Source organism: Medicago truncatula, chromosome 8 (genome assembly GCF_003473485.1).
Source record: "Medicago truncatula cultivar Jemalong A17 chromosome 8, MtrunA17r5.0-ANR, whole genome shotgun sequence".
NCBI classification, from domain to species: domain Eukaryota; kingdom Viridiplantae; phylum Streptophyta; class Magnoliopsida; order Fabales; family Fabaceae; genus Medicago; species Medicago truncatula.
In genome coordinates, this window is record NC_053049.1 from 3,843,697 (window position 1) to 3,861,017 (window position 17,321).

The 17,321-nt window shown below is 33.7% G+C and overlaps 2 protein-coding genes across 3 annotated transcripts; both read right to left on the reverse strand.

The window, feature by feature from the left end:
• Nucleotides 1-3,975: 3,975 nt before the first annotated feature.
• On the reverse strand, nt 3,976-6,809 carry LOC25500326 (NADH dehydrogenase [ubiquinone] 1 alpha subcomplex subunit 2). Of its 2 annotated transcripts, none has more exons than XM_024772025.2 (4): nt 6,689-6,809; nt 4,830-4,922; nt 4,622-4,728; nt 3,976-4,390 (listed from the first exon to the last, which is right to left on the reverse strand). In XM_024772025.2, the coding sequence occupies exons 2-4, from the start codon at nt 4,913-4,915 to the stop codon at nt 4,287-4,289; spliced, it is 297 nt and encodes a 98-aa protein (XP_024627793.1). In that variant the 5' UTR covers nt 4,916-4,922; nt 6,689-6,809; the 3' UTR covers nt 3,976-4,286. The 2 variants fall into 2 exon arrangements, with proteins under 2 accessions (XP_024627793.1, XP_013444156.1); XM_013588702.3 differs by having other exon boundaries at nt 4,039-4,390; nt 4,830-4,917; nt 6,689-6,787.
• Nucleotides 6,810-12,930: 6,121 nt separating this feature from the next.
• Nucleotides 12,931-16,704, reverse strand: LOC25500328 (RPM1-interacting protein 4). Its single transcript, XM_013588704.3, has 4 exons — nt 16,486-16,704; nt 13,877-14,437; nt 13,547-13,732; nt 12,931-13,270 (listed from the first exon to the last, which is right to left on the reverse strand). The coding sequence occupies exons 1-4, from the start codon at nt 16,489-16,491 to the stop codon at nt 13,241-13,243; spliced, it is 783 nt and encodes a 260-aa protein (XP_013444158.1). The 5' UTR covers nt 16,492-16,704; the 3' UTR covers nt 12,931-13,240.
• Nucleotides 16,705-17,321: the final 617 nt, after the last annotated feature.

Consider the following 17,321-nt stretch of genomic DNA (forward strand, 5'->3'; position numbering starts at 1 on the left):
ATTATTAACTAGTGCCCGGGGGCACCGATTAGCATTTCCCTAAAAAAAAATGTAAAAACCGAAACATGTATTGTTGTATACAAACCATCTTCTTGATCAACCCGTCGGGATTAACTCAGCTTTCTTTCTCTAATTAATTTTTGGCAAAAAGTAATTCTCTTAATTAAGATTTATTATGTGTTCTCTTAATTAAGATTTATTATGTGTTTCGATACAAACCCTTTGATCACAAGAAAGTACATAAAAGTAATTAATACAAACCCTTTGATCACAAGAAAGTACATAAAAGAAATTATTTTATTTCAATATCGCATATAACCATAACATATAACATGGTACCATAATACAAATTCAAAACACACAAAGATATTATATATCCTAGCTTGACCGAACTTACCAAAGAAGAGGCCAATTTATTTAGCTATATATATGTAATTTAACACTCTCACACTCACACAAACATTATTATTAGTATAGATAAATATATAGATATCAATATAACACACACAGAGGACATGGCCAAAATCATTCATCATGGAATAGTACTTGGACTTGGAGGTTTTTGAGCACACAACTTAATATAGATTGGGCACACAGGAGGGAAAACCATGCACTTGTAAAACAAAACCATACAAGCTGAAAAATTAGGATCATCATTCTCCAGTTTGTAGTTACCTCTTCCTTCACCCTCACCAACACTGTAGGCACCATTCAGAAATGCCCCAACAATGAGAACTAAGATAAGTGAAGTTGTGATGAACTTTGCCATAGTATGTGATGAATTACTCTCTTACACTTTGTTTTTTTTTTTTTCTTCTAATCAATTTGTTTTGCAATGAAGAAATCGTCATCAAAATCACTCCAATTTATAGGATTAATTATTACCTTAAATGAGAAGTGAATCAATTAAATGTGTAATTGCGTGAGGAAAATGATTTTCACAAAATTAGGGCATAAGATGGTGTGAAAACCGTGTGGTGTGGAGCCCTAGTCTTAAATATATTAACATGTGGTTTCCTTTTAGGGTTGTGGGTTAAGGTTGACTAGCTAATTAATTGAACAAAAGGAATAATAGATAGTGTCATTTGAGGTAAATGATATAAGAAGCAATTAATTCACTTTTTTTCTCTCTCTTATTAACCTTTCTGGCCTTTTCTATGTCATATTAATGAGCTCATTTCTTGAAACTGGATGCTATATACAGGTTTATTTTCTTCAACAAAAAAAAAACAGTTTTGAAATATACGACGAAGATGAATGTTTGCAATTGAAAAGATCTTTTGTCCAATTGAAAATAAAACTTCTATTAGAATAAATCTTGTTGTTAGTGGTGGTTCAATCCTTTGTGGCCGTTTTTTGCCGGAGACGGAATTAGAGAGATGAACGTTTGCAGTTCTTGGCCCATGATCTCAAAGGGAAAGAACATAACACATATTCCTGAAACAAGAGCTACACTTCAAACATAAAAGACAACTCAAGTTTGATGACACTCATGTTCTAAACCCACCGTTACTAAATGAGTAATGACATAACATTCCACGACTCCGACACCAATTGTTCTATTCCCTGAATTCTGTTTAATATAATGGACTCCAAAATTCTCCTAATTTTGATTTCCTTGCCACATGACCTTTCCCTTGTTTGCACTCATTACAGTGAATTGTAACGCTGTGACTGTGATGGTGAAAATTCATAAAGCTAATTAATAAGACATAAAAATGGATTAGAAAAGTTAATAAGAGAGAGAGAAAAAAAAAAGTGCATTAATTGCTTCTTTAGAAAAACCTATGATATAATTGAGTATTTTAAAGGTTGACTAGCTAATTAATTTTGGTTAACCAAATTGAAATTTTAAAGTGGGTCATTTTAATTGTTGTATTCACTTTTCCTTAAAAAAATAGTAGTATTTACTTTTAAAACGAAGAAGGTCTGCCGCCAAGACTTAACGTGGCATGATTTAATTTCTATCTTCAACAGTCTTTTTGAACTAACTTTTATTGGACATATTTTGTGCTCTAAGTTTCTTCTTAATAAAGTTTCTCTCAGCCTTTAAAAAAAATAGTCTAATCAGCATTCTTACTTCGTTGAGTATGTGTGTGAATGCAACTACCCGTTAGTAATTTATTTATTTTGCAGATGAAAATTTTCTTGAATTTCATTGTTATTTTATATTTGGGACAACCGATGAAGATCGGTCCGGTAATGATTTGAGATCTAAATGTACTCCTCTCTTTTGATCTTATATGTTTTAATCTTTTAAATGCCAACAATTCATGTGTTTAGTTAATCGATACATAAACAACAAATACTACAAGGCCAATTTTGATTGGATAAGGTATATGATAGCAAAAGTGAATGAAAATAGGTAGCGCGACTAGTTCCACAATTGCGAGAACTGAGAGAGATCGAATGCATGGGGGATGCTATTGGACTAAAGTGATTCATGAGAGAGGGGGGGAGGGAGGGAGGGAGGGAGGGAGGGAGAGAGAGAGAGAGAGGTACCACTCACCAGTATGGCATAGGATAGGCGGCAATAGAGGTCTTCTTGTTCTTAGAGATTGTGAACATGCAAACTTAGTTTGGAGTAATATTAATGATGGTTGTGATCATGTTTTCTTTCAATCTGGTGATGTTCAATAAGTTACCTTTGTTGTGGCCATGGATGTTTTTTTCAAAGAAGAATTGAAGGTTTTTGTTCCTTGCTCAACCCAGGTTTTAGTTCAACTAATTAAAATGAAGGTTGAAGAAATCAACCTTCGTGGCAACTTGTGTGCTCTGAGATTAAATTTTCTTAAGGAAGAAGCAATTTTCTCAAATCATTGGTATCCCCCTCTGTTGGATTCAAAGCAGGTTGAACCTAACTCACCAATCCCATACCAATCAATCATCATCATCAAGTTAGTAATCATCGCCAAGATGTGCTCCGATGACGGGTTTCCGTCTCTTTTATTCATGTGATTCTCTTTTATATGAGTACAGCATAGTTGATGCCTCAATCACACAGTTTAACCTCATAAGCAACAATGTTTTATATTATGATTTTAAGGTCAACGTACCGCAAGAAACTCCAACAATGAAATAGATAATCAAAAAAAGACTGCACCTTTTTCGTATAAGGGTATTGAATTCACTTATGCAACTATGTCGCCCTTTGTCCTTGCCCGTATGAATACCATTTTACTTTAGCACTTAGTGTGTGAAGGGCATAGCATGATCAAACTCAAGCCTCAGCAACTCGTTGAGTATAACGATGAGACACTTTTGGGGAATTATAGCTTAGAGTTTGAGAATTCCTTTGACTTCCAATGGTAAAGGGACACCTAATTTTAATGTCACCATTTGCTCTTACAACTACGGGTTGTATTGATATTTTTTGATAGTTGAAAGAAAGTGTAGTAGTAGCCCAAAGAGAGACAAATTTTCTAGATTGATCTTTATGTTATTGGTGCTAAGATCAAGAATCCTCGCCATGGTTTTCTTTTTGTGTTTCTTTAAATCTCTATGTTTATTCATGAATCCTGTTTGTACGAGTGCAACGACCACCTTTTCTTTCAGTGATGCGTTTGTGTGTGTTGTACAGAATATAAGATTATTTGTGTACGTATGAGTTTTAATTAAATTTTGATTTAATTTGGTTCAAACTTAGAATTATGATAAAGTTATACTATTCTATGATTTATATATTGTTGTTCCTATATACACTGAAGCAGGTAGCACCCTAACTCATCAATCCCCTAAGTTTTGCCTACTAATTAATCAAGTTATCACAAATCATCAGCAAGATATGTTTCAAACTATTATTTTACCAGTATTGGAATTACATTGACGATTTTTATCTACCTATTAATTTTCACGAAAACATATCCAATTTAGTTGAGTAAACAGTTAAGCTATCGGTAATTTTCTGTTGCTGTGTTGCGTGTGAAGTTAAAGAATGAAGAAGAGTCAACAAGTAAAATCTGGTGTCATAACAAGTAAAAACAAATCGTTTGAAATTGCATTGATTGCTTAAAAAGTATATTCTACCAGGTTGCTTAATCGATACATAATCATATGATCTAAGCAAGACAACATTTCACTGAAAATAATCATATGAATCCCAATAAATATATTTAATCCGTGTTTTGAATCAATATCTCACAATAAACATGGTCACTGTGTGTAACCGAGAGCTTCAACTTAAACTCAACAGGTTCATTCTTAAAATGACCAAGAGTCGCACTGTGATAACAAGTGCAACCTAAAAACATTTATTCCCTTTCATATAGTGAATAAAAGCAATAATATCAAGCTTTAAAAGACTCCCCTGCTTTTACCATATCTTCGAGTACCTTAAAAATTTGTGGCTCCGTCATGCCTTCCAGTTTAATGCCTTTCTCAACGCCCAAATCTGGTATTAAAGAAGGAAATGAATGTGTTGATCAAAATAAAGAACCAGTACAAAATGATGAGCTTCAAGATATAATCAGAAAGGTTCACCAGAGATACAATGACTTTGCAGAGTAAGTATACTGAAATTGGCATTATGAGCATTTTGAAACTAAGGGAAAAAAGCATGTGAATGAAAATTATGGAACGAGAATTTCAAATAAAAAATAATGAAAATTAAGATAGGGGATACCATATCTTGCCCATAATTGGGGTTCAACTCCACTGCATTCACGGATCAATATTGGCAACTTTGGGTTCAATGTCTTTAGTTCCTTATAATTCTTTTCAACAAATGCCCTGAGATAACAAAAATAATAATAAGAGCTCATTTTATATTCAAATATGTATAATAATGCTTTGAAATTTTGGTCCAAAGAAAGGAAAAAAATATATCTAACCTTGCAGATGAGCTTGCAGGAGATGACTGGCACATCAAAAACCGAAGCTCTTTTATGTTCTTTGAAAGATTTCCTCTCCATGCCATTGCTTTCCTAGATCAAAGTTATAATATTTGTGATATTTTGCCACAACAGTCATCACAGGGCTTTTTGAAAAGGAAGTAAAGCCTAATGATGCAAGCTATAGAACCACTGGTATCTAGTATTGATTTCACTGGAAAAGCATACATCCTTAGTCTACATCAATTTCAGTACACTCTCTTACATCATCTCACAGAAAATCATAGTATAGATGAAAAAATGAATTGTATTTACTATACAATTATGATAATGAAGAAAACAGTAAAAGGGTGACCCTCCAAAGAATTCCCGCCCCCTATGCTTCACATAGAAGCACTCCTCTGTTGTAACAAGTTAACAGAATCCCATCCCAACACTCTTTCCTACATATCTAATGGACAAATACTCTCCTTATCTCTCGCATGCTCCTCCCTGCTTTTGGCGAAACCCCGGGACACCTCTTACATATACCTCCCAAAATTAGGCCTAGGCTCCCTAGGCTACTTGGGCAGTTGACATTTGGCCCTTTAGTGGGCAGTTAACATAGCCAACCTCCTTGGCATCAGCCTTCTCCTAAAAACTGTTTCAAAATTGATTTGAATGGTAGAAGTTAGTTCTCGTGTAGAACCATGTGCTTAATAATTTTACACCAATGAAGCAGACACGACTTGACCAGTTTTTGCTTCTGCTTAACAGCTTATGAATTTATCACTGCTAGTGGTTCTGATATTGAGGGACTATTACAATTGCCAAGATGCAGGAAAATGTGCCTCCACCTTATGTACCTCTACTACTTTTTTATAACTGAGAAATAGAAAACTGGATGGATCAACCTAGACTTTGGAAGCAACAGGTTATACGTGACCATATACAATCTCAAAATGGGATTTAGTTGCAGCTCTATGGTAGGCTGTGTTATAAAAGCACTTAGGCCAATGAAGCCAATTTGACCATTTAGTTGGTTGACCAGAGGCAAAACCTCAAGTTTCCGATCTCCAATTAAGCACCCACACTATGCCTATCAAATTGAAAATGATAGCCAAACTGATAAGCGAAAATCGTGTGGGTGGGGAGGAGGGGTTGGAGCCCCTGGCCGCCCCCCTCTGTATCCGTCCCTGGCAATTTCGGACAAAATATAACGTTTTTACACGCAAACGCAACTGTGGCCACATTTTACCGCAATATAAACTGTTGCAGCATACTGCAACCGAAATTTAGAACCATATGATCCCCTATAACTAACAACAGACTTGGGAATCAAATGCAACCATTTGATGTCCTTTCCAAAACCATCAACTATGTGCTTAGTACTTAAAAATGCCTAAATGTAATAAAAAGAGCATAATTCGAGCAAATAATTGTCGTAACTCATAATCTCATTTTTCATTTACTGTGATATTCAAGCCCGGTACTCTATTATACGAAGAAACTAACTAACACTTATTTAATTAAATTCATTTTACAAACTCAATCAAAAAATTCGAGCAAATATATCATAAGCGCTTATCATGATAGGCACTTATGTATAATCTATTTCTATAACAAAGGATAAAATAAAGCTAAATTGTCTTCCTATAAGCTATAAGCTGTTTTCGTAAGCTAACTTGAAGCACTTATGAAAATAAGCGCCTATAAAAACAGTCTCAAATAAATCAATAAAAAAAAAATGAATGAAATCAAGGTAATGAGAAATCAAGAAAAATGAATAAAATTGATAGTTGACAATTTGAACATTTTCTGAGAAATAGAAAATTTGTAATTGGAAAATCAAAACACATGAAAATGAATTTCTGACTCACTGCTTGTGGCGACCGAAGATCAGAAGAAGAGTTCAATGCGACGCTAACTTGTTTCCGATAGATACCCTGTGGGGATTGATTTGATTACTTCAATGTAATAAGGTAAGTAATATTATCTTATTTTTTTAAATGGAATAAGGTAATATTATTAAAAAAAACATATTAAATTAATTTTTTTAAGGAAAAAAATATGATCAAAATTATTAAAATTTGCACAACGATTCCCTTCACCGAATAAGTGAGATAACAAAAAAATTCATAACATGTGTTAGTCATTTTGCGATGAACTCATGATTTGCTAGACCAAGTTTTGACAGACATTAGTTTGTAATCGAATAAGATTTTTTTTTTCTTGTTTGTCAACTGTATTGTACCTTATTTTTAAAATATTAATAATTTTCTTTCTAAAATGCTCAAAGAGTCAAAGTAAAATAATCGACATGAAGTTTTTATAGAATCATAAGCATAAGAAAATTAAACATAGTTAAACGATCATATAATATATTTAGATCAACAATCTACTCTAATAGACAATACATAAACTTTTTATTTTTATATGATCATTTAATAAGAAACATTTAATAATTTAAGCATCATGATCATGAATAAGTGAAAAGGCCTTGAGGATAAAGTTATCTGATGGCTTCTCCAACACAATAGCTGCATAATTGTTAGAAGTTGAACCATTGTTAGCACAAAGGGTGAGGCTGTATTTGGTTCCCTTCTTCTTGTTAACATCGGATGCACCATTGGTGACTTTCTCAAATACAAGTTTTGCCTCAGTATTTTGCATATTGTACTCAGTAACAGCAAAGTTTGCGACTTTAATCAGGTGTTGATTATTGTTGTATATGGGTTTAGCTTGATTGATTGTCGTTGAGGCAAACAGAACAACAAGGATAATTACAAATGATTGAAATCTCATGATGCTTGTATTGTAACGGTTATCTTTACAAGCTTCAGAGATCTTGTCAGTGTGAGTATGTCTTAGCCGGATCGATTGTTGTATTTATAGCACACAAATTACCAAGTTGATGTTATTTTTTCAAAGGTTGAAATAAATATAATCAAGTCAAATCTTTATTTTTATTCAATTCAGTCAAATCTATTAAATTATATAAAAAAGAATTACATATAAATTGAATATTTATTTAATTATATTTGAAAATATTCTCTATTCTTTTTTTATTTGTATTGTGTCGAAAGTTATATCAAATTGGTAATACTCCGGCCACTTTTTTTAAAAGACAAATGATCAACAAAAGTTGATGTATTTGGTCTTTATTATGAACCAAATACATCAATTTTTAATGACTCATTTCTCTCTTATAAAAAGGATTGGAAGGAGTATTGTTTTTACGGATGGAAGTAAAAATAAATAAAATTAATTATAATAAAATTTTCCCACCTAGGTCAAACCTATTACATTGTATAAAATAATATTACATATAAATTTAATAGTTATTCATTTAATTATAATTATAAAAGAAAAATATACTATCCATTCTTTTTCTATCTATATGTTAAACAAGTTATATCGAGTTGGAAATATTTTTTTAATTATCAAGTAAAAAAAATTGAACTAATTAGATCAAATATGTTTTTTTTTTTTTTGAAGAAACAAAAATGGTATATATATTAACAAAGGCGGTGAAGCCTCCTAAGTACAAGATGTACTAAGAAGTCACCCGTGAAACAGTCATACAAATGTAGTAATTACAATAAACCGGGTACGTCGATATTCAAACATAACATAGGGTCCGACCACCACCTTTGATAACCTTACACAAATGTGGCTTTACTAGCTTTTGCCACCATAAAGAATGTAATTTTACTTTTTCTGATAAACCTTCTATGCATGTTTGGATATTATTAAAAAGTATGTTGTTGCGTCTATTCCAAACGATCCAAACACAAAGCAACCAAATAAGCTGAAGAAAGGATCTACGCGCCTTCGAGTGACCTATACAGTTGATAAACTGAATAAAATGCTCACAAAGATCATGAGGATCAACACCTAACACGCCAATCCATGCCCAGATATGCTGCCAAACTACGCCAAAAGTAGCACAATGGAGAAACAAGTGATTTGTTGATTCTTCAATACCGCATCCAGCCGCGCACCCAGCTGCCTCGACTTCCAGACACCCACGCCTCATGAGATTGGCTTTAGTTGGAAGCCTATCCCGTAACAAATGCCAAGCAAGAATGGAAACCTTCAAAGGAACCTGCTTATGCCAGACAAGGTCTCCGACACCAACAATTGGAGGATCGGCCATAGTAGTTAAAATTTGATAGGCCCCACGCACTGTGTAAACATCATCATTGTTGGAATCCCAAAGCCACCTGTCAGAAATATCAGACTACACCGTTAAATAATTGCCTACAGTGCTCTACCAACTCCTCCTCCCACACTCACAAAGGTCTCCTCCAGTTCCACGCCCCTCCTTCATTCTCCCACCCAAGGGCATACAACTGCCACCGTACTCAGCTTGTTAGTCGCTAAGTCAAATAAACGACTAAATCTTGTCCGAAGAGGGACATCACCTCAAATATTTTTTTTTTTTAAAAAAGACTAAATATGTAATATTATATAAAATAAGATTAAATATAAGTGGAATATTAAACTATTTAAATATCATTGTGAAAAAAATATCACTTAGTCTTTTTCATACAGAGAATCAATTCTAGAAAGTGGTTATAATTATATAAAAAAATTATAAAATTTATCAATAGTATTTTTATAATTTCCAACCAAGAAATTAATCGTGTTATCTCACAAGTTTGTTATAGACATATAGACATCGATGTTATATTAAGTCTTAGTAGCATATGAAATGTATCCAAAATAAAATTAAAATAGGTGAAAAATTAATAAAGACAATAAAGTATGGTTATTTAAAAGTTAATTTTGTACTCTAAATTATAAAATTAATGGCAAAATATTTAATTTTAATTATCATTTACATTTAAATTATAAAGAAATGAATTTATTTTTCTCAAATGGTGGCTCAAAATTAGTATATATCATAAAAATATTTATTTATGTTAAAATAGATTAAAGTGTAGTGCATATTTAATTATTAAGGGAGGGGGTTGTAATTCAAGCATCTTATAGGAAAGGTGGATATAAATTTTACTTTTCAAAGGAGAAAAATGTATATTTTAATATAAGAGGGGAGGGGAGTGTAATTTACTTATTAAAATAACATAAAAACAATAAAGTGACGTAACAAAAAGAAGACAGTTGATCAATGATATCTTATCACTTTTTATAATGAATAAAAATGTTAATATTTTTAGAAAAAAAAAAGGAGGGATCACTTGAATTTATATTATCTCGTTCCCTAATTCTCTCCTTCTCCCTCCCGTCAAGTTATCTCTCTAAATTTTAGAGAGAATATCAAGAGAGAGAAATAATTAAAAAGAATAAGATCAAGAGAGAAACAAACACAAATTGAAGAATCAAGGAGAAGGAGAGAATAAAGGGAAGGAGAGGATCCGATTACAAATTTCTTACACGCAAAGAATAAAATGACATGTATCAAAGAATTAAAAAGGGTTATTTTTTCCATTTTGCTAGTGTTTTTAGAGCTGTCAAAATGGGCCGGCCCCGAAAGCCCGAATAAAATGTAGGGCTTGGGCCGAATAATTGGAGCCCGAAATTGAAGAGGGCTTTTTAGCCCGGCCCGTAAAAGCCGTTGGCCCGTTAGGGCTAGCCCGTCCGGGCTGCCCGGAAGCCCGCAAAAAATACAACTGTTTTTTTTTTTTTGTGGTCTGTGTGTGTGAGAGACTGATACGGGCCCGGGCTGGCCCGTTAGCCCGGCATATTTATGTATGTTCCGTACTTAAAAGAATGGAAAAGGAAAGAAAAAAATACGGGCCAGGGCCGGCCCGTTAGCCCGGGAGCCCGTATAGGGCCGGGCTCGGGCTCATTTTTTGCAGCCCATATTCAAACTGGGCTTTTTAGCCCGGCCCTTAAAAGCCCTTGGCCCGGCCAGGCCGGGCCGCCCGTTTTGACAGCTCTAAGTGTTTTGTTTGCTTAAGGCCCATTTTGTTTCAGATTTTTTTCTAAGAAAATCTATTTTTTTTCAATCACTTGTCATTTTAAAATGTTAGTTTAGGATTTTTTGAAAAAAATCATTTTATGAAAAAGAATATTTTTCCTTTAAATGAAAAGCTATTAGGATTAACTTTTGTCAAAATCAATTTTTTATTTTTTCAAAAACAAGGAGGGAACACATGTACAAGTTAAAAACTCTTTTTTTTTTAAAAAAAAATAAGTCAAGAGCAAAATGACATCAAAAAGAATAGTGTCCAACTATGTTGGAACCCTACTCTCCTCTCTTGCCAATTGCACAAACATATTATTAAAAAAAAGGAAAAATTACATAAAAATTAGGGGGACATAAAACCTGACATAGTCAACAACCCTAATAGGGATAAACAAAAACAAAAAAAAACCATCCATGAAGTGGGTCCAACCCTAAACAATTCTAACAATTAAACGCGGGTCTAAAGCTTGGCGAATGAATCGATCGTCAACACAAATCGGATCATGTATCATCAACTTCCTGCAACAACGACAGCAAGCATTGACGACTCTTTCGAGTCCATACAGTCTCATGACAATCAACAAGGTGACTGGGATACCCGAGAATGACGTATGAATTGTTTTCCAACACAGAAAGATAAATGATTCATCAACTCCCTATAAAACAACAGCAAGCAATAATCGCCCTTTTCGAACCAAACCATCCATGAACAAGACGTTGCGATCCAAAAAGAATCAACACAAGCTGGAACTGATTTTTCTAAAAGTAACACCTTCCCCAATTTCTTGGTGCAATAGATGCAAACCCGTAAAATTTGTAACCTGCAAATATCATCAAACCTTGGTTAAAATCAGGAAACAAAGCAAGACACAAATCAGTACCAATCACACATTGAAACTGGACGTTTAAAGCATAAACCAATCTGTCTGATTGCAATCACGAAGGATTGAGACGGATTTTAAGCCATTTCCCGATTCCTACGTCATGGTGGAAGCAAACCCATTAGTGTTGAATCCTGCATATCTCAACAGATATGGGTTAGAATCGGAAAACTAAAGCAAGATGAGAACCCCAGTCAGACGAACCGAGAAAATTCCGAACGCGATTCTTAGATTAGAAAAGATCTCAATCCACGTTATCAACACCAAAACACCCATCAACCATCGGTCCATACGGACGTAATAGGGTGATAGGACAACGGCGCTGCTCACTAAGGAAACAACAGCCGCAGCTAAGAAAGATAACCATCCACCACTGTCGAGGACAACGGCGGCGTTGACCCGAGCATACCCTAACGTGTCCAAAAAGACCACCATAGGGTTTGACGGTGGTGCAGCCGTGAGGGCATAACGCACCACTGCAGTGTAGGGCTACATCAGAAAGGTTTGGGTATTGGATGAAGGTGATGATGTTGGGCGGCGGCTAGTTTAGTTTAGGTTAGAGAGAGGTTTGCAAGAGAGAGGTTCCTTCTTCTATGCTTCAATTTTTTAGAAAATCTCTAGATTCTTTTAACACAAAATCTTTTAAAAAAGTGATTTTTATGGGTAGTAAACAAACAAAAATAGCTTCAATTTTTTTAGAAAATCTCTAGATTCTTTTAACACAATCTTTTTTTTTTCGAGAAATGTTAGTTGACAACTTTTTGGTTGTCCAACACCATATATTTATACTCTATAAGTACTATTTCATTTTTTTTTTATTAGTTATTTCTCTCTCTTATATTCACATCAATAGCTATTAATTATATATTTTTATACGGATTGTCAAATAGTTGCTGCTTTTTGAATTTTCAAATAACATTGCTCTTTTTTTAAAAACTGAAACAATCGCATCTAAGTCTACTATAGGTGATGGATGATAAAGAAAAGTTTGCAAAAAGATGGAGACTCATTGATTCAACTAAGCTTTGGTAGACAACTTTAAGGATGGTAACTTCACTAATCCTTTCAATTTTATTCTTTGCAAGATCAAAATCAACATTATAATTCAACACATCTTCAATTTTCTTTATCTATGCAAGTTTGCTCCCCAAGTGTCAAGCATAAGGGACAAAATGCATCGTAGTGTGACATGGAGTAGGTCATAATAAGATCCTTTATAACACTTTCCTATTGGATCATCTTCAATCGCATACAAAAAGTTTAACATTAACTTCAAGACAGTATGACTTAAGTCACAAGTCAGAAATTCATTGGAAAGAATTATATAACCAATCTCTTATATATCTTGGATAAATACAGTTAATTTGAATCATAGGAGCATAACAGTAACACAACAGAAGGCCAAAAAAAAAAAAAAAATCACAATCTTGCATGCAAAAGTGTAAAAAAGAGCACAAAGCAGTTATATGATAGATGCAATTCAATGATGTCTTCCCGCAAGGAAAGAAAACCTTGGATATTTACAAATTACAAATGCTACACAAACCTCATGATCATTCACAACGCTATTTTCGCCTTCTTTTCTTATCATAATACAATTCACATTGTCCAACAAATCACTTTTTGCCCCAAGCAAAGCAGCAACACTGGAGAAACAAAGAGTGCAAAGATAAGCATTAGTACAGTGAAAAACTATGAAGCACTGACTGGTGCAGACGCCGACACTAGACACAATACTAACCGATATATACTTGTAATAATTTAAGAAAATAAAAGTGATTGAATGTAACCACATGTTAGTATTGTGTTGTACATTGACATGTGTCAGACACCAACTACGCATTCAATTTGAAGTGTCGGTGCTGCATAGTTGAAAACTCCAAAATTTATAGATTTGCAATGTGTTAAACAGGAGGGCATACCTGAGCTTTGTCATTATTTTGGTTGCGGATAACATGCGGCCTCTCATTAGGTGTGCCAGGTGCATGTCCGGCCCCACCCTGTCTCTCCTCTCTCACTTTATTGAAAATGTGAGTATAGCCATCAGCTGATGCAGGGTTACTCACATCCCAATCACCAAACTTTGGAACAGCTGCACCTTTATCAGGCTGCAACATCAGAATGCCAAAATCATAACATATTCGCAATAGAAAATATCACGAAGATTCTAAGGTACAATAATATATATGCAGATTTTTACTCTTCATGCCATGCACAGTGATAACATACGACGGAAGAAAAGAAAAACTAACAGTTTCATCCCCTCGATTAGCTGGTCTTAATCGAGATCTTCCCGGTGTACCATGGCTGCTGTCATAGGAATTATTCTTTCCTTCCCAAGAGGGACTATCTCTTCCAGCAGGAGCTCTAGCCTGACGATGAAGGGGTGACCGTTCAACGCTGTGCTCAGACCCAGCAGTACTTTGTCTTGAAGGTCTTCGTCGGTTATCAGCAGAACCTACTCCAAGACGAGGTGTAGAATCATTGGAACTCCTATTGCTTGCATTGTCATGGCGAGCCGGAGAGTCAACATATTGCTTAGGATCACCATCAAGACTTTTATGCGACTCAATTGTTGATCGCACCAATCCCTTTCCAGATAGATCCTCTGAATTGGCTCTGGGTTTGGTATTGGAAGGAGGTGGATGATCAGACGATGAATTATCAAGAACTAAATCGACATTTTCTTCAGGGTCATTCGGGTTTATCATCTTTGTGCCAGTTCGACCTTTCCGTGCCTTGTCAAAATATGCTGTATAAGGAACATTATCATTACTCTCCCAATTGCCAAATTTTGGTACATGAGTACGTTGCTGCCAAATCAACACATGAAAAATAGTCTGTTAAGTAGAGTTTCAATAAAATAAATGCCAGAGTACATGTTTCAAACACTTGTAACTTCACTACTCACATTCAAGAACCTTTGTTATAATTTTTAAATAACAAGAGAACAAAGCAGTGATTTTTTTTTCTTCCATTTTTGTTGTAATAATCATCATACATTGGTATTTTAGGGAGATATATTTATATTGGATTTCAAATTTGGACCCTTTGTGGTCTCGTGAACCAGATTAAATAATCAATTATCTTGGTCCCCGAAACTGCTACACTTTCTAGAAGCTGGTAGAGATTACACCAAATATCTCACTATGAAGACTTTGTTTGGGTAAACAACTTAATTAAGCGCTTCTAGAACAAAAGATAAGTGTTTATATATAAGTTATTTCAATAACAAAAGATAAAATAAAATGAAGCTATTTTTATATAAGCTATAAGTTCAAGTTGTTCTCATAATCTATCCTGGAGATAATCCTATTCAAGGCATGTCAAATACTGAATGTGGATGCCTCTCTCATCATCAAAATTTAAGGATATATTCATAATTTTGTTAATAATTCCATAAAATCACCAAAATTATTTAACTTTTTGACCTAAGCAAAACTACAATCTTGCAGTCATACCCAACACAATATCGAATTCATACTATACATCAACTCTAGAATTCAAATAGGATAAAGACCCTCAATGAATTGTGTTTTTTCATTCATTTACTCTTTTATTTTTGTGTAACCATTTGCTCATTTTTAACTCTCACCTTAATTAATCACCCAATATAGTACGCATTTTGCTATAAAAAATCAGGCCTTTGCTACCATTTCGGATTGAAACACAGAAGTTTTTTTTTTTAAAAAAAAACTCAGATTCCAGCCCAAGAGCCGACTAATCCAATGGGTCCAATCCCACCGTCCACTTGCGGAGGGGCCATCGACACAGAATATATAGTTAAAAGATGATATGATTGAACATAACTTCATCATTCGTTATTCAATCACAATTAAGATGTATGGTTCAATATTTTGAACCCAAAATCCCTTCTCCGCAAAATCTTACTAGGCCAACGAATGATTGTTAAAACATACAATAGATTCTCTATGCCTTTTCACTAAACTCAAACAGGGAAGTTAACAAAACCACATAATTCATGTGATAGTTCACATATACTTTAATGTACCAAAATATGTGCATTCTAAATAGTACAATCAGCACATGTGCTACAGAAAAATCCAATGAGAATCATAATTCATACACCTCATCCAAGTTGTTCCTCAACTCAAACATGGGATTGCAACTAAACAACAAACTCATAGTTACAACTTAAGTATCTGCTTGTTTTGACAGATTTTGATTCAACACAGGATTCAAATTATACGAAAATACAATTACGATTATTGATTAGAGAAATGATATTTGAACATCCATTTTGTGACAACTTTTGTGACAACTTTCTCTCTCATACTCACATCATATTCTCATTTTCTCTCTCTATTGCTTTGGTTTTTGTGCCAAGACTCACATTTCTTTCTATATTTTGGTTGTCCCACAAGTTGTCCTACAAAATGGTTGTTCAAATAACACTCCTCTATTGATTATTAACAAGGTAATTGATTAAATAATTAGTAAATAAATTATGATAAAAAAATAAAAAATAAATAAAAAAACTAGGCTAAGCTAAATCATAAACCCAGCATGATTAATATGAAACTAGCATAATTAGGTTCTTTGCTCATAAACAAATAAGAAGATTCTAATTCTAATTGAATTGCTTCCTTCAAGTTTCTAAGAAACCAAAAAAGGAAACTTTTCATGCTTGATCTAACAGTACAGAAATAACAAAGTTGACCAAAAGAAGTTAAAGTCTAATTTGGTCAACCATTTCAAAACAATTGAAGATGAAAATACACATAAAACATACAACATAATGCAAAAAACATAATCATAGACACATATACAACATAACCAAACCATGATCAGAAAGGTAAAAATTTGTATAGAGAGAAAAGAGAAGAAAAAAAAAACTTACTGCCATTTTCTTCTAAGCTTGAAAAGCAAAATTCTTGAAAAAGAAATTAAAAAATTAGGCTCTTTTTGGATCAACCTCAGAAGAGGTAAAAACTGAGAGAACCCAAGAAGCTCCTCCACAAAATTGAATGCTTCAGCAAGAGAGAGAGAGAGAGAGCAATTTAGAAAGAGGTTTATCAACCGTTGACCGGAGCCACCGGTTATGTTTGACTATTATTTTCTTATGTCTGTAATTTCTATGTCATGTTTTCTTCTATGTTTCAAATTTTTCTCTCTCCACAAAGTCATGCACACCAATAACATGTTTTTTTTTTTTTTTTTTTTAATTAAGATATATTTTTGGTGCAATTGAGAAGATCAATTTATCAAGTTAACGTAAATCTATTTAATTGATTGACATCTCTCCGCTCATATGTTATATATGTACTATCAAATCTCTTGTCTAATGGTTAAAAAATGTAATTTTTCGTTTATCAAGTATAAATTTTTTACCTTCTTCAAATAGTGTTAAGTAAGAAATAAGTTAATGTTATTGGTTTTGAATCTGGGAGTGTGCTCCTCCTCAAAATTATTAGAGGAAGTAGAGCATAATAAAGATAGTTCATCTAGTTTACTTGCATCTCAAGTTAACTAGTTTAGCTTTCTTATTCTAGCTGATTTAGCATGTACTTAGTCTTATTGTACTTTACATTTTGCCTATAAAAACATAATGTAACTACTTTCACATCTATGAGAAATGAGATCATTTTCACACTTTGCATTCCATAACAAAGGTCTTAGGTTCAATTCTTTCTGGTGCAATTTGAGGGGTGGTTAGTTAGCTTCTTCAAAAAAAAA